At 37.3% G+C, this 23,667-nt stretch overlaps 1 protein-coding gene across 1 annotated transcript in view; it reads left to right on the top strand.

Annotated features, from left to right (window-relative positions):
• Positions 1-23,667, top strand: part of PLEKHA7 (pleckstrin homology domain containing A7) — a 146,838-nt gene that overhangs the window by 89,030 nt on the left and 34,141 nt on the right. The window contains exons 5-10 of the mRNA XM_053945841.1: positions 1,606-1,717; positions 8,018-8,122; positions 9,915-9,987; positions 11,196-11,296; positions 17,566-17,744; positions 19,606-20,091. Coding sequence (XP_053801816.1) covers positions 1,606-1,717; positions 8,018-8,122; positions 9,915-9,987; positions 11,196-11,296; positions 17,566-17,744; positions 19,606-20,091 — 1,056 coding nt within the window. The remainder of the gene's footprint in view (positions 1-1,605; positions 1,718-8,017; positions 8,123-9,914; positions 9,988-11,195; positions 11,297-17,565; positions 17,745-19,605; positions 20,092-23,667) is intronic.

Raw genomic sequence — 23,667 nt, forward strand, 5'->3', positions numbered from 1 at the left:
CCTATTGTATCCTTGAAATACTGTATACCTATATTGAAATAAATTTGCAGTATTGTTTTGTGTTTTCTGTTAAATGTTGGGTACAGCAAGTTTGCATCACCAGGTTTGCTGCCAAAGACTTTTTATTGGAGAATAATGATGTATTTTCTCTTTCAATGGATTTAATGTGTCTTTTGCTTGCTATTTGAATTCTTCCATGGCAACAACCTCACATTTTTTTAAAGAGCATTTTTCTGCTTGTGAATTTGAAGTTTGTCATTAATTTGATACTACTAGGAAGGGAAAGCCTGGTTTCTTTGCATTTATCACTTTTAGTAGCAAGTGGAAGAGAAATCACTCTATGATCACATAATAAATGCTTAGAAATTACATTTTTGTCATTCTGTATTGTATTATGATTTTTTTCATGACGGAAAAACCACCTATTCAAGCTTTTGGACAGATAATTGTTCAGGTTGTAACTGAGGAAGAGCAATGGTGGCGAATACTTTGTCCTCTGTTAAACCTTGTGTTGAGCTACTAAAATCACAGACTCTTCTCTGTTCTCATTATAACTGTGGTAACTCCTCAGAATTATTCTGTTCTCTGTTGTGTTCAGATCTGGATTTCAGTGGTAGCAGCAACCATGTTTGGTGTAGCTTTTATATCATTTTTGGTTTTTCTAATAAATGGCTTTGGTGACTGGGAAAAGGAAAATCAGGTGTTGTTAATTGTTTGTTTTGTTGTGTTTTCTTTTCTGATGTGACTGTATTGCTACTTGTTATTTGCTAAATTATGTTGTTAATGATTTTTGAAAATGCCACCTGTGGTTTTAATTTCATTCGGTGCTGGTGTCGACTTTGGCTGCTGAAGCTTCTCTTGTCAGAGATTTATTTTTCCCTTCCATTTATCCTCTCAGTTCTTCATCTGGGTAGCTGTACTGAATTCTTACTTGTTGAACAGGTTCTTCTGGTAGGATTGACCTCACTTATGCTTTAAATGGATATCTGAGCTAGTTATCAGGATTTCTGGAATCTTAGGATGACTAAGAAATTACATGTTTCTAACAACAATCTGCCATGAATTGCACCATTTTGCTTAAAAGGTATTTTAATAATTCATATTGTGCTATGAATCATATTTTGGCCAGATTCAAAGATACGGCATTAAGTTAGTGAAAGATCTAACAGCAGTCTAGACTCAGTTTGATTTTAAATAAAAAGCCTGTTATTGCCAGGTGCTGATTCCTGTCCTTTTCTCCCCAGTACTGGCTCTTTCACAGGTTTGTGGCCAAGTCTCTAAATTGGCCACAGCTTGGTTTCACTGCATAGGCCTTATCTTCTCTATTCCTGCACTCCTTGTTAGAGCTTGGTTCTCTCTTGGGTTTGCAGACAATTTGGCAGGTTTCTCCCTTCTGATGCATAGACAAATATCAATCATCAGAGGTCACTGCTTGAGAAAGACCTGAAATCAAAATAACAGGAGTGGTGCAAAGGAGCTTCCAGATGCACGGGAAATATTTGACTAACTTGTTCATTTGCACACTGTGAATTTTACATATTAAAAGGCCACACTGAATGTTTGAAACAATGTGTTTTAGATTATCTGGTTTTGTTTGCTTTCTAGACAGAATTCATCTATGTCCAACCAACAAATAAACCAAAGGCCTTCAAGCATGGTCAGTGAAACGTCCACTGCAGTAACTACATCTGCTGTTGATACAAAACCTGGCTCTAAGGTAAAGGAAAAAACTATTTTTTTCAGCTTGTTGGTCAGAACTTCACTGGTTTTAAATCCAATATTCTCATGCTGATTTCAGTAGGGCTGTGGATTTAGCTAAAAGTCTAGTAAGACCTCAGAGAAGATGCAGTATCTTCTACCCAGGCACAAATCTTTTGACAGCACTCTACAGCAGTAACAGCGCTGTTACAGCTCTTTTGGAAGCCCTGTATACCCACATGATAGCATTGAATGGTAACTTCTTACACAGTGATTATTGGGACATAGAAAGTTTGAGTCTCACAAATGGAAGTAAATATATTTAATATTAGTATTTCAGCAAGTATTTTGGTAGTCCAGTGTATATGGCAAGAAGTGATGCATGATACCAAGAATTTGCAATTCTTACTTTTTCATGAAATCTTACTGCCTTTCCTCCTACTAGTAACAATTAAATCCTTTTCTGCCCTCACTGCTTTGCACAAGCAGTGCAGGCACCAGGTTCACACACATTATGTTTAATAATAATAATTCCTTGTCATTGGCAAAGTACCTGTGTCCATTATTGTCCTAGTTTAGGGCAAAATTTGGGAGAAGACCTCCGGAAGGAGCCCCCAGAAAGCAAACCCCCCATGGCCCCTCCCCCATCTGGTTCGGGAAGGATTTCCTCAGAGAGAAATGGAAAAAAAACTGTTTATTTAACAAGCAAAAACACTCCCCAATACAAAAAAAAAAAAAAAAAAAAAAAAAATCAACACCAGATTACAAAACCCTTTCACTGTTCTGAAGAGATGACAAATTCAGAAAGTCTCTCCTGGGAGTGGTCGCCCAGCTATCAGTCTCCAGTGCTGGGGATGGCTGCTGCAGGTCACAAAATGCAGACTCTCAGTGTTTCTTGGTGTTTCCCAGGTCCAGTTCCAGAGCAGGTTCAGATGATATTCAGGAAAGGGAAGGGAAAAACAAACAGTCCAGGGTAAAAATTGGACTGCCTAGCTAAACTAACTAATAAGCAAAAGCAAGCAAGCAAGCCCAGCCAGCCAAGCCTCTCCTAGACACAGACCATGGGGGGAGGTGAGCTGGCTGATAACAAGACAAAACAATCCTTCAGTTTCAGAGTCAGTCCTGAAGGCACAGAACATAATATCAGGCATAAACAGAACACACGATTTGGGATACAAACACCATACCGTCACCCTAGGACAATTATAGAACAAAATAAAATAAAGTGCTGTACTTGAAGTGTCACCATCTATTTTAATACTTCTTTGACCTTACAATAAATTGCAGAACAGTGAGAATTGTAGTGGGTGGATAAAAAGGGATAGAGCAATATTGAAAGAATTAGCAGAGATATTTTTCTTAACTTTGACTGCAGTTCTTAAACTTCTCAGTTGGTTTTCTTTTAAATGCAAAAGTGGGCAGCCTCTAATGTAACTGAGTTTAAGAAAGGACTTCACCAAATTGATTGCAAAGATATTTTGTTTCGTTGGAATACTTAAAATCTTTTACTAATGTTTTTATGTGCTTGAGTACAGTACAACAATTTCATGAGAAGCTAAAAAAATAATTTTTTTAAATTATTTTTTTAAAACCTTTAGTGTATCAGTTATTGGACCAACACAAAGATTGCAATGTGTCAAATCTCAAGCATACATTTATCTTTAAAGTCCTAGATGAAGTTATCATTGCAAACAGTAAGCTTAATAGGTTACTTGAATTAGTTGAAACACTTCTTTTTGATATTTGAAGAGTTGAATTTACCAAAGTATGTCGGCATTTATTTTTACTGTATTTATCCTCCTTACTCTGATTTTTTAAAGCCTGGTTAGAGGCAGAAAGCTCATTTTTTCCCTCTTTAGACCAGCAAAAACTTACTGGGGATCTGATACGGTGCTTTGAGCTGGGTAGTTCTCCAGTGACATAGTTGGCTTTAACTTAGCCAGGATCACACTTCTGCCAAAGAGTGTGCATCCTCTGACCCCTGCTCCTGCTGCTTCCCTTTGTCACCTGCTTGCACTGATCTAGTCAGAGACCAAAAATGGGGACTAGATTCCACTCCCAGGCCACCCACGTGCTGGAGGCTAATTCACAGGGCATGTCAGAACCACACAGCTGAGTGGGAGGGTAATGCTTTTTTCATCACTTAGAGAGCTTAGAGAATATCCAGAATTGCTTTCCAAGACTTTGTTTGGTCTGGTTTTGGTCTCTCTTTCTATTCTGTTAGCAGTCCACTGTAAGGGTGACTATGCATGCTTCTGGCAGGCTCCCAGGTGTGGATTTTTTTAATACATGGCAGCTTTAGACTTAGAATAAAGCTCTCACAGAGGCTTTGCCAGTACTTTGTTTCTCCACCAATTTATTTTTATCAGATCCATTCTACTTTGGGTCCTTAATTAAGATGCACCAACATCTTTCCTACATATGCTATGTTTCAGCATTGCACATGTTAACAGGCTTGAAATCACTTCTCTTGTTTTGTAGAGATAGAAGATCTGTTGAATTCCTTCACAGTCTAACACAAAAATTATTTCAAGTGAACTAGCAATGAGAAAAAAGGCTGTAAAATCACCTGTGTCCTCCACTTTGGGATTGACTTTTGGCAGGTTGAGAATAGATTTTAAGGTCCTTCCATCTATTTCTGAATGTTTTCTTCCCTGAAGTCCATAATCATTCTTTCAAGGAGTGAGTTCTCAGATGCAGACATGAAGCACAATCATGAAGCCAAAGATAAGTTCATGTTCTCTACTTAGCCATGGCTAATTATTTTTTTAAATGCTTCTATAATTCGGTCTTGCAAATGCCATCAGAGTATGGTGTATGCATAGTGTTGGAATCCTGACCAAATTCAGACTGTTTTTTTTCTATAGAGCTGTGCACATTTGGTCCAGTATTTTGATGCAAGAACTGTCTGAATAAGTCATCTAAAGACTTTAGACCAATGCAGTCTATCTTACTCTTTGACATTTGAGGGGTATGGGGTTGAGGGAGTGAAAAGCAAAAGGGCATTTTGATAAACTGCAATTATTCTCTGTCCCAAAGATCTGCTTGTTCATAGCCAATTCAGTTACATGATTAACCATATTAAAAGCCATTTATATTGATTAATAATTAAGGTTATGGAGGAATAAGGGTCTGTTTCAGTTCAACAGTAAGGTACATTTGGAATTTAGTCTGTTAAAACATCTGGTGGTGTGAATGGAAGTTTGCAAATGTTATGGTGCCACACAGGACTTTGGCCAAGTCAAAAATGAAAGGAAAGTAGGGAATGTATTTACTATCTACATTTTGAGAGCATGTTTTGGATGGGTTCTGCATAACAGAAGTCACTGAATTGTTGATGACACTGATAGTTGCTGGTATTTCTCTGAGGTCAGTTGGTGAGGAATACAAGTAAAGAATGGGTCTAGCAGCTGGAACAAGCAGTGGTGACAGGAATGTGATGTGCCAGCTCTAGTACTGTCTGAAGCTGGAGTGCAATACAGGCTCTAATTCACAGCCATTGTATGTGAATGCTCAAAATTTGGAGATTTTTGGAGAGTTTCAGGCTTTTTTCTATCTGAAAAATAAGGATTTTGTATCATTTTCTTAGAGATACTGAGAGGATTCATAAGTTCACTGAGATTTTTTGACTTAAAGAGTTTATGACTTAAACAGGTGGCTTTTTATGGGTTGATTTTAAAAAATTCCTTCTAGGTTGAAAGTTCCATGTTTTATTATGCATATGTATTTGCACATTTTGACCAAAATACAGTCTCCTGTTTACTAGTTAAAAAATCTGTTCCAAAAAAAAGTCTTTCTATACTTTTTTTGTTAGTCCTGTTTAAAAGAAAGAAAAAAAATTACATAATAAGTTAGCAGCTTTCCTCCTCAGCTACAAGCTACTGTAAGAAAGAAGATGAGGCAGTGATGGAAAGGGATTTGAAAATTTTGGCTTTTGACATTTTTGGGTTTTGTTGCAAAAACTTAGCAGTCATTTACAAGCAAGTCAGCATAACAAATGTACTGAAGTCAAAAGTGACTTTTGTGTCTTCAGTGATACAGACAGCTGTGCTGACCTGCATTTTTAAACTCCTGACAATGATATCAGAAGAATTCAAGTTAGGAAAAGACAACTGCAGTGCAGAGAGATAGTTTAAAAGTATACTTTTTCTTTTAAATCAATTTCTTAGTCTAGCCAGTGGAAACAAAGCATGACTAAGTATCTGCTATGCTTTGCAGTATCTGTTATGCTTGAATGAGATCATCAATACTAAAGATTATATGAGAATTTTAATTACATAAAGCACCATAAAAGGATAATTTTGTTTCCATTATGGTATTGGCTTGACCTATAATGCACAGCCTTTGGAAAAATTTTCCTACTCCTATGCCATAAAAATTGTTTGGTCTTTTGACCAAGTCCAAGTATGATTTTTCTACATTGTGGTCTGCATGTTTAAGTTACTAAGATAAGAGAAAGTGTTTGATTAAAAGATCTATTTAAAAAAAATCAAGTTTAAATGCTTCTGTAAGGCTAGATCTGCTGCGCTTCAGCTGCTCCTCAGTTCCTTCACCCTTCCAAAGATCTACATGAGAGAAAGATGAGGAAACTAAATTCTGTACATTTTCTAAATTGATTTATGTGCAGCTGCAAAGTATAAATAAAGTAAAAACAAAATAAAAATAGATTCTTGACTCTCAGTGCTTTAACAAGTTTGGGCCTCATCATTATCACCCTTTTAATGTAGCTGTTGCATCTTAACATTCGGCAGCAATTTTATAAAAACTCAACTGTATTGTTTACTTCTCATTTTTCTTTAAAAAAAGCCTGTCTATGGCTGTGTTTGCCCAAAGACAGTGCTCTGCAGCCTGTTGGCTGAATGCCTTAGCACAGGTCTGGCAGAGACATGGCATGGGGGATCTTGGTGATACCATCCTCACCTGACTTCTGCTATGAACTGGCTTTTGCCAGCTGGAGGTTGGGGGCACCTCCTCAGAAACCTGTTTTACAACCTACTCTGCTGGGTTTGTGCCAAGAACCCTGGACAGGTGGACAAATATGGGCTTTTCCTCAGGTGACCACCTGTGGTGCCCTGGGTGCTGCTGGGTCTTGTGCAGGCTCTCACTGAGCTGTCTGGGGAGGTGGCACTGCTGGGGAAATGCTGCTCCTCACAACTGTTAAATCTACCTCGCTGCTTCATACGCTGTAGCACCAAAAAAGAAGTGCATTTTTTTCATACTGGTTGTAGCTATTATCTTAAACCTTCATAAAGACAGGAAATTTTGTGCAGATTGGTGAAGTCTTCATCAATCAATCAACATCAATCCACTCAACAGAATCCATTTAAAGTTATAATATTCTGCTGGGATTATGTACATGATATGCTGTCTTTTAGTCTAGATGTTGCCTGGCTGGCAGGAGCAGTACACTAAGATATTTTTCTGATGTTATCCCTTGTGTGTGATGAATATACTTGTTTCCAGAGCTGCTGTTTGCCTGCAGCCCACAGAGCATCTGTACCCTGACAAGCTCAGAGATTAAAAAGAGAGCCACTGTAGGAAAGAATTTGGACAGCTCTTTTCTTGGAGAAGTTGGCAGCAACTGTAAGGGTAGTCTGTCCTGAAGCAACTGGAGGCGCAAACTGGGCTGAGGCTGGAAAAGAACAGGCAAATTACTCATTGAGTGATTCTGCTTTATCACACGTGGATGGGTCTTGCTTGTTTGTTTTTGAAATAGTTTTGTCCATGTGGGTCAGAACTGAGGTTTCAGTAAGACACAGCTCATTACCTAGTCCTTGTGATTTCCACAGGCTGCCCTGTAGGTCTCTTCCCTGGTAGCATCACTGTCTTTTGTTTACAGGAGCAGAGTCCAAGCATTTTATTAAGCTATCAATGTTGTTTGAATTTAAACAGGAAAGAAAAATTAAAATCCACCAAAAAAAAACATCAAAAACCCCCCAAAAAGCCAAACAAAGAAGAATAAGTGTAAGATTCATCTACTCAAAGTCCTGTGTAAGAGACTAGTGCAATGTTTTCCACAGAGACTTGCATGCAGCTCTCAAAAATACTTCCCAGGCACACTAAAATTTCCACGGTTCTGCCTTCTGGCTTGACACAGCAGTGCTGCTGCTCTTCAGCAGGAGCTGGCACACTGTCCTGATGAAGGTGGAAGATTGACTTTGTTCTGTTGTAAATATCATTGTCTGTTTACTTGCCCTTGAAAATGCCGTGAATACTTTGTTGCTGTGTAATGAAGTATAAGTTATTGCAGTGAGAGTATTTGTAATATGAAATGAGTCTCAGTACGGTTTAGAAACCACTGCTACATTATACTTTACAGGTTGTGAAGACTGGAAACAAAGTTCACAGCTTTGGAAAGAGGGAACAAGCGATCAGGAGGAATCCCAATGTTCCTGTGATAGTAAGAGGCTGGCTGCACAAGCAGGTATTCATGTGATCACCTGTTTCTGTTCATATCCTTCAATGCAATCATCAAGGAAGAGCTAGTGCTTTCCAAGGAACTGAGGAAGCAGAAGGTCCAGTGTTGGTGGCACAGGGCAGTGCTGGGTACTTCCACAGACTTCCATAATGAGGAATTTGTGCTTGGCAATTGTGAAAACCAAGGTTTGCAAATGGGTTTGATTCAGAAGAGGAAACTGATAAATGGGCATCACCATCACAGCTCAATATTGAGGCTATAACTTTGTTATCTAAATCTGGTTGTTTTCCCTGGTTTATCCTGCTGGCTGGTTGTCAGGCTGATCTTTGACTCTCTCAGAACACAGTCAGCCTGGGGTTGGCTGTGAAGGCCTTACTCTTATCTACTTGGTTATGCCCTTCTACCCTGATCAAAAGCTTAATTCCAGTCCCTATGCCTTTTTGTTCTCCAGAAGTAGGAGGGAGAAAATTATGGGAAATGGGGACACATCTACCATACATTGCTGTCACCAAGACCAGTAGCCAGCAAAGACTGGATTATAGTATTTCATCCAATGAACAGAGTACTACAGCTGCTATGTCTTGAACTCTTAAGCTGACAGAAACACATCTTTGAGTGTAATAAGTAAATAAAACTGTTTGTTATATGAGAATAATTTCCCTGCTTCTCATTTGGCAGCCCGTGTCTACCAGATTATCACTAGAGATCCAGCAGTTAGATTTAGGGGTGGGCAGGAGAAGGCTGAAATCTGAGGCTTACAATTATGGTTTTACATGCACGGGAAAGTGAAATAGCTGGCAGCTGTCTGCTTCCTCTTGGGAGGAGAGATGTAATTCTGCTGTGTTCCGCTCTCAGCTCTGTTGACATCCACTACCCAAGTCCATTTGTTCTCAGGACAGAAACAGAACTCAGACACAGTATGTGTTGCCAGCCTTGTAGCATGAAAATGGGAAGGGAAGAAAGTCCTTCCACACTTAATTTGATTGCAGAAAGGAGGAGGGAAATAGCTAGAGTAATGTTGTATATCCTATTTCCTTCTGTCCCCTAACCCTTGTTTGTAAGCCCTTAAAACCTGAAGGTACTTTTTATGCTGCTGGTCTCACCAAAGCCTACCCAAGCTGAAGAAGCTATACTTCCCTAGGTTATAGGCTGGCAGTTTTAAAAGCTTCAGAAATTAATTTCAATGCAAATAATACTAATTTTGACAAGGTTATATCTATATCTAATCTATATCTATATCTATATATATTTCCACAGGCATATTATATTATACTTCATTAAAATTTGCACATTATGCATCCTGTTTTATTTCCTAAGGAATATTTGATTAAATTACATTTTAGGCATGGGTAACATATGGTGATTGAATTATAGGATATCATTGCCTGAAATGTGAGGTCATACTTCACAGCTGTGTAGGGATTTTCATTTTGGTCTGCAGGCAATCTTTGTTGGAGTTTGTGCCATCAGAAACACACTTTATTTCCTTATTGCAGATAAATCTGAGCAGATAAAATAAGCATTGGTTGTGTACAAAGTTAATCTGAATGCTGTTTGGGATGAGGGCTTATTTACTCAATGAAAATGAGCAGTTTGACTAATCTGCCCTCATTATTTTATAGTTGGATGTTTTGCCTCTTATCTTTCTTAGTACACAATATTTTGCTAAGATATAAACCATTTGTTTTGCACTTAGTGGTCATATTTAGGTAAACTTCTGGTAAATTACTCACTGGATCAACACTGTGTCTGTTTATTTTCCATAGATGAAAAGTATACCACATTTCTTGCATTTCAGGATAGCTCTGGAATGCGGTTATGGAAGAGACGATGGTTTGTGCTTGCTGATTTTTGTTTGTTTTACTACAAAGGTGAGTAGATATCAGCTGTTGTGAGTTGGTCTGAACAGTTCACCTGTACAAATCGTGGTGAATGCATGAACTAACTGAACTCTTCAGATAAAGTTAGTTGTTCTGAGATGAACAGTGAAATAATTGCTTGGCCAGACATTTTAAATGCAAGACAGCAAGTTCTAGGCCAGAGTAGGGGAAGCAAAGGATGCTGTATGATATTTTTTCACGTAATTTATTTTTGGTGTATGCCACAGTTTACATTGCAGAATATCTGACTGGAATAAATAAGATTTATCCCATCTCTGGTCTGTGTTCTGGTACCTATTTGCTTGCACTTGGATGTCTGTGCTTTTTGAGAATGCACTATGGCCAGATCAGGGCATTGGTTCAGTTTTAATCCAAGGGCCAAAGTAGGAGTGAGAACTTCTGAATCCAGTAATTCTACCAAAAAAGTAAGGTTAGATGTGATCTTAGACTAAACTAGGTATTACATAAGGTTATTTTCAAGTTTTGAATACTTCATGTGCTACAATTTTTGAAAAGCAATACAGAATATCAGACTTGGAATTTATATTTCCTGATCTGCATTTCTGCTGTCTATCACTTGGAGCCAGCAGTAAGAGAGGTTTCCTAATTATAGCAATTAGCCTAAGATGTACAGTGCTAAATGGAAGGTCCATCATGTTTTACAGCCTGTCACTGTTCATTTGGCACAATAAGCTTTATTCTTGAAGTGTGTTCTTCTGGCTGAAGCTAAAAAGCAATATCCAACCCCCATCCCTCCCCCTCCCAAAAAAAAAAAAAATCCAAACACCTCAATAAAACCCCAATCTGATTAAGAAAACAAAGTCCGATCTTTTTTCTTTAAAACATTTTTCTGCATGTATTATTGGTGTTGAGTCATAAATGAATTCGTGTCAGAAGGGATTACAGGAAATGTCCCATCCCAGTGCCTGGTGAACTCAGGGTCAGGAAAGGAGTCAGCCCAAGTTGCTCAGGGTTTAATCAAGTCAAGCATTGAAAAGCTCCAAGGATGGATATGGCACAGCTTCTTCCTTGGTGTGTGCCCCTGCTGCTCTGTCCTTGGGAAAATGCATTTCCTTGTGTTCAGTCTGAACCACTGTTGTTTCTGCTTAATACCTGTTTTCTCTGTGTCCATAAAGGAGAATATATTGTTAGCCCACTGAACAGTGCAGGGAATTAATTTCTATTTTTTTATTCCACAGACAGCAGAGAAGAGTCTGTTCTGGGGAGCATCCCTTTGCCGAGTTATGTAATATCTCCAGTTGGACCTGAAGATCGTATAAATCGCAAATTTTCTTTTAAGGTACATTTGCAAAACTTATCAGCTAATCATAGTTTATTTGCATTAGAAAAGCTGCTGTTGTAAACAAGAACTCATCTGTTTCCTATTTTACTTGTTACTAGTTTTTAAAAGCAGATAGGTTTATTGACTGCCTGTTCAGATGTGACATAGCAATTTTTTTTTTTGCTTATGAATTGACATTCATGTCTGTTACCTTGTAAGTGTCCTCAGAGCTTAATGAAGTGTCTCTGAGTAAAGAGTCTGTTTCTAAAATCAGAAATTAGTATTGACAAGTTGTTCCAGTACTGTGTACAAATTTATTTACTTTGTAATAGAGTACTTGATCTCATAATGGACTGATGTCTGTTTGGTTTTGTTGTGGTTTTTTTAAAAAGAAAAATATCCACTCAGATCTCACAGGTAGAAAATGACAGCACTTAGTCATCCTAAGTGGTATGGACCATTTAAAGGAAAAAGTACTTTTGTTTGATATAGTTTATGAGTGGTTTTGTGCTTTTTCTTTTTCTAAAATAAATATAATTGTATAATTTACAATTCTAGTCTTCATTATAAAAGCCCACAGATATGAAATAAAACATACTTCTTGATAGTGCAAAAACCTGACTCCAAATGATTGTCAAAACTGCAGCACTTAGGCAAAGTTCAGAAACTTCCATGCCTGTGGCAGATTTAAAGTCAGAGCAGAACTTGTTTTTCTATCATACAAATCAGCTACGTACTTTAAAGTAATTTACAAATCAGGTTTTGGTCAGACATACTTTAGGAGATCTAGAAGGAATCTCTGTTTAAATATTTTCTGTGCTGAAATTATGAAGAACATGTGACTTCTTCTTGTATTTTAATTTTTTGAGGTGTTTAAAATTGAGACTGCCTTTTTTTGCTTTCAGTTCTATGTTCATGTGGATAGTGGTTTGAAATTTATTAGGCAAATATTAACTTGGGAAATGTGTTTTAAAAAGACCTGGTGCACTTTGTGGAAATGTTTATTGTACTTTTTCAAATGCATTGAGCATGAGTTATCAGGATAAAGCTATAAAGAAAACTTTAAGAAAAACATTTCACCTCCACTATTTACTGAGTGTGATTCATAAAGCCCTCCTTTTCTAGAGCCTTTTCCTAGGAGGAAGCACATACTGAAAGAGGGGAACTCAGTGTACTCTTCTAGGGTTCCCTGCTTTTTATTTTATTCAAATGGTGTTTACACACGCTCTTAAGTCACCACTGGCCAAGTGGAGTGGAATCCATGGTTTGGTCATGGTTAAACCTTTCCAGAAGCAAACGCAGACTTCTGCTGTTCCTTTAAGGATATTATACCTGTATGGGCTCTACCAGTTATTTAATCTGAGTCTTTTTCTGGAAATATCATGAGACTTTCCACACAGGGTCTATCTATGTCTATTGATATAGATAGAAATAGGGTGTTGACAGCAAAAGAAAGTTTATGCTAGAAAACTCTCTAAAAAAATCAACATTTCATGTATCAGTTTGTCAGGCCAGTTTTAACTCTGCTTTAGGTGTTTGATGATTGACTGCAGGCTGGGTGCTGCAGTTTGATTTTATTCAGGCCCAACTCCAAGGGCAGCAGGAGGATTTTGTCGGGTTCCTGTGGCACGGACCCTGTCCAGCACTGATGTTCAGTGGTCACAGACTTGGCTGTGGGCACCCCACAGCAAGAGCACCCCCGTGCTGGCATCCATCACTCAGCAGCCATTACCTTTATCTCCTCTCTTCAGAACACCTCCAGACCCAGAGCCTAGATGGACATTCTGTCTTGCAGTGTAGCACAGCCAGAAATAGAGCACACAAGCAGATTAAGCCCAAAATAAAGATAAGATTTTTTTTTTTTTTTTTTGCATTGAAGACCTGAATGAGAAGGAGAATGTGCTATGGCATTTTTTACATTTAGCCTGCTCTTTATTGAGGTTGTTGTAAATCTTCTGTTACAACAGAAGGATTGGCTCCCATTTGAAGTAGCAATGAATTTGGAAGCTAGGGAAACAGCAAAACTGGAAAAAATGCAACTCTTTTGTTTGCAAAGCTAAAGGAAGGAAATTTGCTAAGCAAATATATGGATGTTTTTTGCATGTGATTTGGTTAGAAGGAGGCTTGTAAAATACATGCTCACTGGGGTCTGTGTTAAACATTGCAAAGTGTTAAAATGTGTGCTGTAGGAGTTCTCAAAATCCTTTTCCTTTCATCACCTCCTGAGGTCCAGTTCAAGTTTTTATGTCTCATTGGGTGTTTAACAATTACAGGCCTGCAGAACAGCCTACAGGCTTTTGAAATGCAATCAGACCCCTACTTTGAAATATAACAGTATGTGCATTTAATTTTTTTTTGTTTAGAAACTGTGCTTTTACGTCTTGATCTTGATAAAATTTTTGAGTCTTGACAATTCTTTCACTTCCTCTGTTTATGTCAAGCAAAGTGCTCTGACTAGCTGGAAGCCACTGTCACTAAGCTGTGTGTGAGCCTAGAACTCGAGGTCCTTACTGCATATTTGGTTTAACAGCTCACATCCTAGAGATATTTAATTAGTCTAATAGCTGCATTTTAAAATAATAGTTTTTTGTTGGTACCAATATGAGTGAGCACAAATTCAGTGTTTAGATTTTAATGTGAAAAGGCTTGTAAAACATTCATATATAGCTGGAAATACTTCCTGTGAAGAGAAATGCCTGTATTTTGTAGTAATACAATCGTTTTGGACATGAATAATTTCAGTTTATGGAAGTTCATGTCATCACAGTTTTTTTAGAAGCCTTGTCCTCAAATAATGAAAATTATTTTTAACTGGTCTTACTAATGGAAGTATTTGTTTATTGCTTAGACCACTGGGACCAGGACAAACTTCGTATCTATTTCTTTGATCTTGCTGGTTTTCCTAAAAAAAAAAAAAAAAAAAATATTACATAGTTTGTTCCTTTATATTCTCTGAGTCAGCATTGCTTTCTTAGGCTCCCATAGTGCTCTGGGTCTGGGGAGTCAGGTGAAGAAATGCCAAGGGTTGTAAATTTGAGAGGTGCTGGTTTTGAATTTGGAAGAGGGGAGGGTTCAAGCTTCTAGAAATCCTCATAAAGCTCAGTATTATTTAAGGGTGAAAGATGAGTTAGGTTGTAGTGGGCTGTTGTTGAGTTTGTAGTGAAGGCTCAGTGTTATTTCAGTCTTTGCTCAGAAAGGGTTCATAAATATCAAAATTCAAGAGAAAGAAGAAATTTCTGTATATTATAGGTCATTGACAGAAATAACTTGGAAAGATTACAGTTAGAAAACTGTTCCTTTAGTTATCCCTTTGTTCTGTGAATGGTGGCTTTTCTGTCTTAGGTATTTTGAGCAAGTGGAGGTGAACACAACAGCTGTAGGCATTAGTTACTTTTAGTATAGTCTTTTATTAAGTTTTTTTGTTTGTTTGGGTTTTTTGGAGGGATTTCTTGTTTGGTTGGTTGTTTTTTTTAAACATGAATCTTTTAATGATTTTAACTTGTTTAATTTTTTGTCCTTGTCTTGACCTTTTGATATGCTCTTGGGGTTTACTGTCCATTTCTCCTACTGTGCACTATGGGAGAGAGACTGCTTTTCTTCTCAGTCTATCCACATTAAGGCATCTGAATGCATGAATAGGTACCAATATTATTTTTTCCCTGTTGTGTGTATGGTGTACATGTGAGCATGTGCTGTGTTTTAGGCTTTTTAGTGTGCTGTAGCCATCCTAATAGCTTTGGCTTAAAAAAAAAAATCCAAACCCAAAAGGCCTTCTAGCTTCTGTCTGCCAGCAGGGACAGGTACAGGATGTTGGCACAAAGTATCTTTCTTGCATATAAAACACACTACTAATAAATAACTGAAATAAATTAGAATTTTCCCTTAACCAGTGTTATGTATCGTGAACTTGAGGATATTGTGTTTGTTGGCAATCACACACCATCTCCACTATCCCTTCTGAAGCTGGGAATGTTTATGGCTGTCTTCAAGACAGTCTTTCAAGAGAGAGTGATGCAGCACAGTTTGCATTTTGATACTGTTTTCACCTGCAGCCTCTTAGTCAGTGCTTGCAGCTGTGTTCAAAGAGAAACTTAAAACACAAGTGTGTTATGTTGATCAGGGCATACAGGTCGATTAAGACAGCTGTTAAATCCATTTCTTGGTGTGGTATGCAGTCTCGGCAGATAGTTCTCCAAAATTCTGGGTTTTTAAAGCAAGTATAAAACCAGTGAATGGTTGGATCCTACTGCATCATCTGCAGTGGGACATGCATAGTCTACTTTGTTGCAGGAATTGATTCACTTCTGAATTTTAACACCTTCTGTGGGATCACCCTGCTCTGTGAAGGATCTCTGTAGTCATAAGGTGTCACATCAAAGTCACCATTTTCTTTTTTATCTGGAGCTGCCAATTTTTGGTCTCTTCATACACTGGATGGTAACTGTAAATTATAATGAATTCATGGTTCTAAATCATATTTGCTTTGAGCATTCTCATGTTCTGAAGTGGAGGAAAAGAGACAACCCCCAATTACAACAAAGAAAAACCAAAGAACTCAACCAGGCAAACATGAATAAAGTCCTTTGAATGAATATGTGATTGATCAGAGCTATTGTTTAATATGTGCAAGTGCTGTTTTTCTGTGTTCAGGTGGGCAGCTAATGGTGGGAATTGTGAAGAAACCACCTTGTATTCCCTTTTTGGCCCATGTTGTTGGGAAGTGGAGACTCTTTTGAGCAGGAGAGAGTCTTGACTTCTTTATGTAACTTTTTCTTTCTCTTCCTTCTCCTCCTCCTCCTTTTTCTAGCTGGCTGTTCTACTTCAGTCTCCAGTTTTCAAAACAAGCTCAGGCTTCCTTGCTTGAGGCACAGAAGGGAAAGGCCATGTTTCACACATTCAGGGGAACAGCCTGCCATAGGAAGGGAGGAAATTCTGCACAGAACTTACTTAAAAGCACTGTAACAGCAAGCACATATTTTGCTCTTCGGAATTGTTGATACAAGTCTCTAAGGTCATGGTAATTTGGGAAATTCTAGGTAAACAACTGAAGTTATAAGGTTTAGGAGGGGCTGCACTGGATTAAATAGCCTGGGTTTTGTAAAAACTTTTCTTTCTGAAGCCATCTATGATTGTCTCTACAATAATTTTTTTTTTTTAAAAATTGATTTAGAATAACGAGGGGGAGAGGATTTCATCAATATAAAAAGACCAATTATTTAGGTAGGACTTACAAAGTACATTTACCCTTTAGAAACAGATGTAGCCAAATTGAAATTTTGATATAATTATTTTTCTTTTTAAAAGTCTCCATGTCAGCAATATTTGATGCTACTAGTTTTTGTGTGTGATAGCAGGCTTAGTTTTATACAAAACTTATTTATAAAAATAAGTTTAAATTACTAATTTCATTTTAATATCATTACAAGAGCTTTCAAGCAGAGTATACTGTCTTCAGTTTTTTTTGGAAAGTAAGGAGATCAATCTCTCCCTGCTAATCTGAAGTGTTGCAGGATTTATATGATTTGGTAATATTTATACTATTGCTAATACAAATATGGATGAGATTTAATTAAATTCAACTAGCATAGAGTTACAAAGATATTCTATATTGAATCAATTTGAATATTGAATATATTTGTAGACAAATGGCCCAGTACCTCTAGTTTGCAGTGCAATTTCATGGAGTATTTTAGTGTGCAGAGATAATTGTCAGTATTTTATGTGCTGTGATAATTCCATCAATATTACTAACTTTTATCAGTAAGTCTTGTGACTGTGCAGCTAATACGTGTTCAAGTGCACACTTTAACCAATAGATCCTAATATGCATTATAATCTGTTCTTAAATTAGCAGTTTAATTGCTTAAAAGGTAAGATTTTTGTCTGAATAAATTTCTTTATTAAATGAGCTGGGAAAATTTACTTGCTGATGCACATCTCATTGAGAATTCCTTAAATTTGTTCAGTATAGGGATTTCTTCAATCTGTTTAGTGTAGTATTAATGGCAAATGAAATGTATAAATTAAAAGAAAAAGAAAAGCTGAAATTTCCCACTGTGAAAATCAGAAGCACTGGACTTTCAGCTTAATAGTTCTAGAAAGAGGCAGAAGAATTTCAGTAAAACCTGGAGTGCCTTTTGAGTTTACTGCCCTTACAACCCATTGTGGCACTGTGATACTTCACCCCAAATTCAAGAAGCAGTCAAAGAAAAGTTGTTTTTAAGTTAATTTTTGGTGGGAAAAAGTGAAAGATCTGTCGGACTTTGATTTCTTCTTTTTTCTTCCAGGCTGTTCACACAGGTATGAGGGCATATATTTATAACAAGAATTCTGTCATTGGCTCTCAGGCAGAGCACACAGGGATGAGGACATACTACTTCAGTGCTGACACCCAGGAGGATATGAATGCCTGGATCCGGGCTATGAACCAGGCTGCTCTCATGCAGACACGCTCCTCACTGAAGAGGCAAGTTCCACTCAGAAGCTTTTAAAAAAAATCAATATCTTACATAAAAAAAGCTTACAATCTTACAAAAATGTAATATCTTACATAAATCACCTCTGGTGGTATCTTACACTGCTGTTTGTAGATAGGTATATAAAACTCTTTCATATTTTAAAGAAAGAATTATTTTAAATTATTTTCAATTTATTTATCTTTATTTTTAATTTATCTTTAATTATTTTCAATTTATTCTATTGCAAAATAGTTAACTGGTATAAGAAAACCTGGTGTTCAGTATCTGTGTATACATGCAAATTGTATGCCCACATTTAGTGACCTGGATCAATTTCTCTCTATATATAGTATTTTAGGGAATTTCAGGTAAAAAGTTCCAGTTTTTGTGGGCAGATTCATATACCTGCCACAGCCAGTTGGCAGCCTTTGGGAGAGAGAAGTAGAGGAGAAAGAACGTAAGTTTTATGAGTTGTTTCAAACAAGTGTTTAGAATTAGGATTGAAGTGCTGTTAAGAGGGAAATGAGTGCTAAATGGGTAAATCATAAGTGCATAGAGTTAATGGATATCAACTAATTTATGCAGGAATGAATTGATAATGAACAAATTCAGCTGTGCCAAAATGTGTTGCCAGTTTTTTTTCCATTTTCTGTAAATTGATATAGCCTTCTTGATGTTTTGGCTTTGGAATGTGATTCTTTGCCTACTCCACCATGTGAAGGAGCACTGTTCTGTGAGACAGCCCTGCTTTAGCCACTGTGGGCTGTGAGGATTGAAATGTCATGGTGCAGTTTCTCTGAGTATCTCACACTGCTTTCTTCTGGCCAGTCAAATAATAAGCAAAGGATCAGTGTCTCTTCCAGAGCTTTACACTTTCTAGATATAATTTAAATTTCATGAAACAACCTTGTATCTCTTTCTTTATCTTCTTTGTAAGGACAGGAATAATTGAAAGAAAAATTGGAGAAGTTTGGCACAATAGAAGTATGGATCCAATGTCCTTACCCCTAAGTAGACTATTCTTTTCTAATAAGACTGAAGTGAAAACAATTTTATCATGGCACTTACTCTGAATTTACTTTCCATAAAGCCTTAAAGAAGCTGAACTTCGTTTCAGAGATGAGGTGCTACCCTGAGATCAGTGAGAACCCATTACGTTGCGAGAGAAAAAAAGTTGTTGAGAAGCTTATGTCTATAAGATGAAGAAAATTGCAAATGAAGTATATGTTAAAAGCAACATGAAACTTTCAGAATCCTCAGACATTTTATAGTGAGTTTAAACTGAGTATCAAGATTTCTGATATTATTTAGGCAATAAGGTAAATAAATAAGCTAGTGTGTACTGCAGCATGGAGCAATTTTTTCTTCAGGAGTAGCTCCCCAATAGAAATTCTCTGGGCAATAGTATGGACTTAAATGTGGATATTGCTGTTCTCTTGGCCAGAAGTGACTAGTCCCTGAGGCATCTACAAAAATATGAAAGACTTTTTTTATATTTTGCCATGAGCAGTTGGCAGCTTAGTTTTGGTTTTTTGGCTTTCAGTGTTTCCTAGGATAGGAAGATTTTTTTATTTACAGCTTTTTTGTACATAATGTTATGTTGAACACTTATTTTGTACAATACTGGTATTTTCAGTCATTTTTACAGATGTATATAAGTAATTTCTGCTTTCTTGACAGCACAATAAAGGTAACTTTTGTCTAACTGGGATAGCAGTTGAGTTTTGCTGAGCATATTTATTGTAACATCAAATTTATCACGGTCTGCAGGCAGTGATTTTGTGGATATCCTTTGTAAAAGAGCAACAAGACCACACGAACTTTTCACATTTAAAAAGTGTTCATTACTGACACACATCTTCCTTTCAGGGAAACTGAAAAAGTGGATCAGCAAGCTGTTCCCCAAGTCAATCATATGGATGCCTGCAAAGAGTGTGTGAAGGCAGAGATTACAGACACAAAAGAAAGTTATCAGAAATCAGCTGAAATGCTTGGATTCGATAAGCGTGAAGAGATAAGAAGAGAAAAGGAGGAGGAGGAGCGTTACATCCACAGAAAAGAAACTCTGGAAACCAAAAAGGGAAAGGCTAAGCATGCATTAACAGAAGCTGATTCATTATTTCCAGGCTTATGGAATTCATCGTGGTCCCAAGTAGCTCAGCCTCAGCCAGCTGAGAAGAATGGAACTCTTCCTAGTTCATTAAGTATGAGTGCTGGGCTAGTGGAGCAGAATGGTACTGGCTCATATAAAAGAGGGTTTGTTCCCAGAACAAATCCAGATAAGCAGTTTCAAAGGAAAAGTAACATGGCTCAAGTGGAGCACTGGGTGAAAGTCCAGAAAGGAGATACAAAAAGGTTGGTAATAGGCCCATCTTTAACTACATGGGCAAGTGGCATTTTCTTAAATTAAAGTGTCTGATACCTTCAGTGCAAATCAGAAAAATATTTTACAGAGATGTAAGGAGACTTACTTTTTCCTTCAGTGCAGAATGGTATTTTTCAGGCATTTGTCTCCTGGAAAAGCCAATATGGGATTGGCTAATCAAATATCTTTAATGTTGTCACAGTATTGCAAACAGAATAAGTTAGATTAGCATGCTATGTTATTTTCCTTCTTTTAATCACCATGGATGCTTAGAACTTCTTAAATGTACTTAAATTTTGAACAGCCAGAAAGTGAAGTGCAACCCTCTGTTACCTTTTATTCATAAACAATTACACAATATAACTTACAGGTAATTGTTTTCCAAAGAATGCTCGTTACTTTCCTTCTCTCTTCTGTTCCTGTTCCAAACATCCATTCACTCCTCTATATCAGATCATTGCACTCAGAGTCACAGTGTGTGTATTACATATTGAAAGGTCTCCATATATTTATTTAGCCAATGAAGACATCCCAGGATGGTCTCTTTTCCATTTTCAGTCCCTGAAAATTACATGAATAGTACCAATAGGTGAAATGCACACTGAAATGCTTTTGTAGTTTGAAAATATCATAATTGTTTTGCTTTCAAAGTCAGATTAAGTACCAGTTGGAAAAATGAAATGATGAACATATGTCTGTTCAGAATGTCACCTTGTGTCAGGAAAAACATTTGGGCTTGATGCTACTTGTGAGGATTTTTCAAATATGCTTGTTCTACTGAATTAGTGTTTTATAAATCTGCTCAAATCTAATTGTAGTATAAACAAACAAGAGACATTGGCATGTGTTTTTTAGGACGGAAACAACATTTTGGGAATTTTTAAAATTATTTTCTTAAGCTAATGTTTGTCAATTTGGAGCCAGTAAAAAGTTTAAGGCTTCCTAATTTTGTGTGGAAGTCCATTCTTCTACTCTTTTATTTTTGAAATTACCCTTGAAGATGCTTTCTTACTTTTTTATATTATTTAATATTCTTTCAGACTGCTAGAGTCAATTAACTTCCATCTTTTTTGCTTGGATGTTAATCAGGACTTCTCAAAAGAATGAGTTTAATGAAAAAAAGTAGTTGGCAAGTTAGTTCTTATTACACACATTGATTTGTCTGAAATAATACAAAAACTGATTGAACTAATGAGCTAATGCTTAAAAAGCTTCTGTTGGTGTTTTTTACATCAGAAGTCTTGGCAGTGGCAGACTTGACTGATAGCTAAATAAGTATGGTTTTCTTCCAAATTCCTCTTTCCAGTAAATTAACTTCAGGGGTGTGGATCAGGTGCAGTGTTAAGATAGTGTTGTTGCAGGTGCCAGGCTTTGTTCTAGAAGAAACCAGTTCCCTCAGCTGGAGCTGCTAAGTATTCAGTGAAAATAAAGATAGATATATGTATGTATGTCAGTGTGTATCTACTTCTAGATAGAGCTCTATATCTGCATATACATACCTCTAAAAATGTCTGTTTTGGCTCAGTTGACCTTGTTTTCTTTGCCTTTTCCTGACAAATGCCATTCTATTCTCTGCATTCAGAATGAATTGCATGTTACCTTCCCAAAGATTAACAGAGTCATCTTTCCAATGGCACCTGCTGAGATTGCTGCAGGGTTGTTAAGTGATGGATCGAAGTGGAATGTTAGTTGTCAAATATCTTCCTGATTGCGTGGTGTAGAAATTTAAGCTAGAGATGATCATTTGATTGACATTCCTTTTTGATTTTAGTAAGTAGTAGAGTAGATCGCTTAATTTTTTAAAGCTCCATGTTGATTGTTATTCCAGCTAAGATGTTACAAATAGAGAACCTCTGAGGATTCAGGAGGCTGGATAACTCTTGAACACAGAATGAGTACAATTTTTATTTGTTTCCTGGCTCAGGTGTGTACAGATGCAGTGCTTGCCAGCAAGTTGCTTATGACAAGAAAGAACTCTTTCAGCTAAAGGGTTTACGCAAATACTGAGGTTGTTCATATGACTGCTTGTAGGAATGGCTCCTTTTATATAGATCCTCAGACCTTTCAAATAGATGTTTTACTTCCCTTTTTAATGAAGCACTCTGTTTGCTGAGTTGTAAATGTTAGCTGTCACTTTGGAGACCCACCTCTCTCAGTGGCCTCTCAGCTGCACTCCAGTGGAATCCAGTGTAGCCATCTAATCCCACTCTATTCTCAGCAGATGGGAATACCTGCTTTGGTAAGATTTATGACAGCCTTTCAGAGAGATCCCAAGAACTTGAAGAAAGTTTGAAAGGAGGCTTTCAGGAGGTTTTGGATTTAAGTAGTTAAAGGTCAAGGTCAGGACCATCAAACGGCAGCTGTTCAGAAATTGTTAGGTTTTGATCTGATTCCAGTGCCTGTATAAACTTGGTGTATAATTATGAAGAACGTGCTATTTCTAACAGTTTACTTGCATTTTAGAAATACATAAATCTGATTAAGCTTAATATTCCCCCCTAGATACAGTGATGTTGAGATACTTCCTTCCTTGCAAAGAGTGTTAAAACCTTTCTTGTTGTGCAGAACTTTCTGTTCCTTCCTGATTTGCTTAAGGAAGAAACATTACTTGTCTTTGTTAGCTTCTGTGCATCCCCATGAATGGGCACAGTGTTTCTAATAATAGTACTTCTTGTCTTTTGAACATCTATCTTCTCTTTTTACAGTATCTTCTGTGTGGTTGCTTCCCATTGCGGACCCTGAAGGTTTTCATAGCCAAGAGTCATATAGCATGACATCAGGCCATTTATGCACTCTTTAATGTCTGCTTTCTTTTTTTGTATCCTCTACACCTCATCATTCAGATGAGGGAGATTCTCAAGAACAGCTGCTTTTGCTCATTTTTGCTCTTAACCTCCAAGAAAGCAATAGTCCGTTGTGGACTAATTTGAGCCATTTGGGACATTATTCTTTATCTAGAAGTTGGTGTGTCGTCTCAGAGCCTATTTTTATATGATGCAAATTATCTCTAAGCATCTCAAACCTTGTGTGGTAGAGATGCCATCAGCTTAAAGCCTGTCATCTCAGCTTGAGGTTTCTCCCTACTTCAGATACTGAGAAAACACAATGTGCCTCTATGTAGGCAGTTGCCTCCAAAGTTCAGCTCTGAATATGACTTTCCCTGTGCAATGTTATCCACATTCAACTTTGTTCTCTTTTTATAGCAGGCTGAGATTTGCATGAAACTGGCTCATATCAGCTGCTCCATGTACTGCTTTCAAAATAAGTTTTTAGTTCTTCTCAGAAAAATTCATCCTTTTCTAGAAGGAAGGCATAACTCCCCCTGCCCCAAACAAAACTCATGTTGTCTTTGTTTTCAGGTTGGTTTTGCTCCTAAAGCTGCCAGCCCTGGTGGCTTCATTGACTGCCACCAATTCCAGCTGATCTCATTATTCTGCCTTTTAATGTCCAGTTAGAAATAATCACACACAGGTGGTTTGCAGCATCTGATAGTTTGCTTACACCTTCATGAGGTCTTCACTAAACTGGGGTATAGGAGTAGTCAAGTCCCCCTTCCCTGTTTTTCC

Source organism: Vidua chalybeata, chromosome 6, assembly GCF_026979565.1.
Source record: "Vidua chalybeata isolate OUT-0048 chromosome 6, bVidCha1 merged haplotype, whole genome shotgun sequence".
In the NCBI taxonomy this organism is placed as follows: domain Eukaryota; kingdom Metazoa; phylum Chordata; class Aves; order Passeriformes; family Viduidae; genus Vidua; species Vidua chalybeata.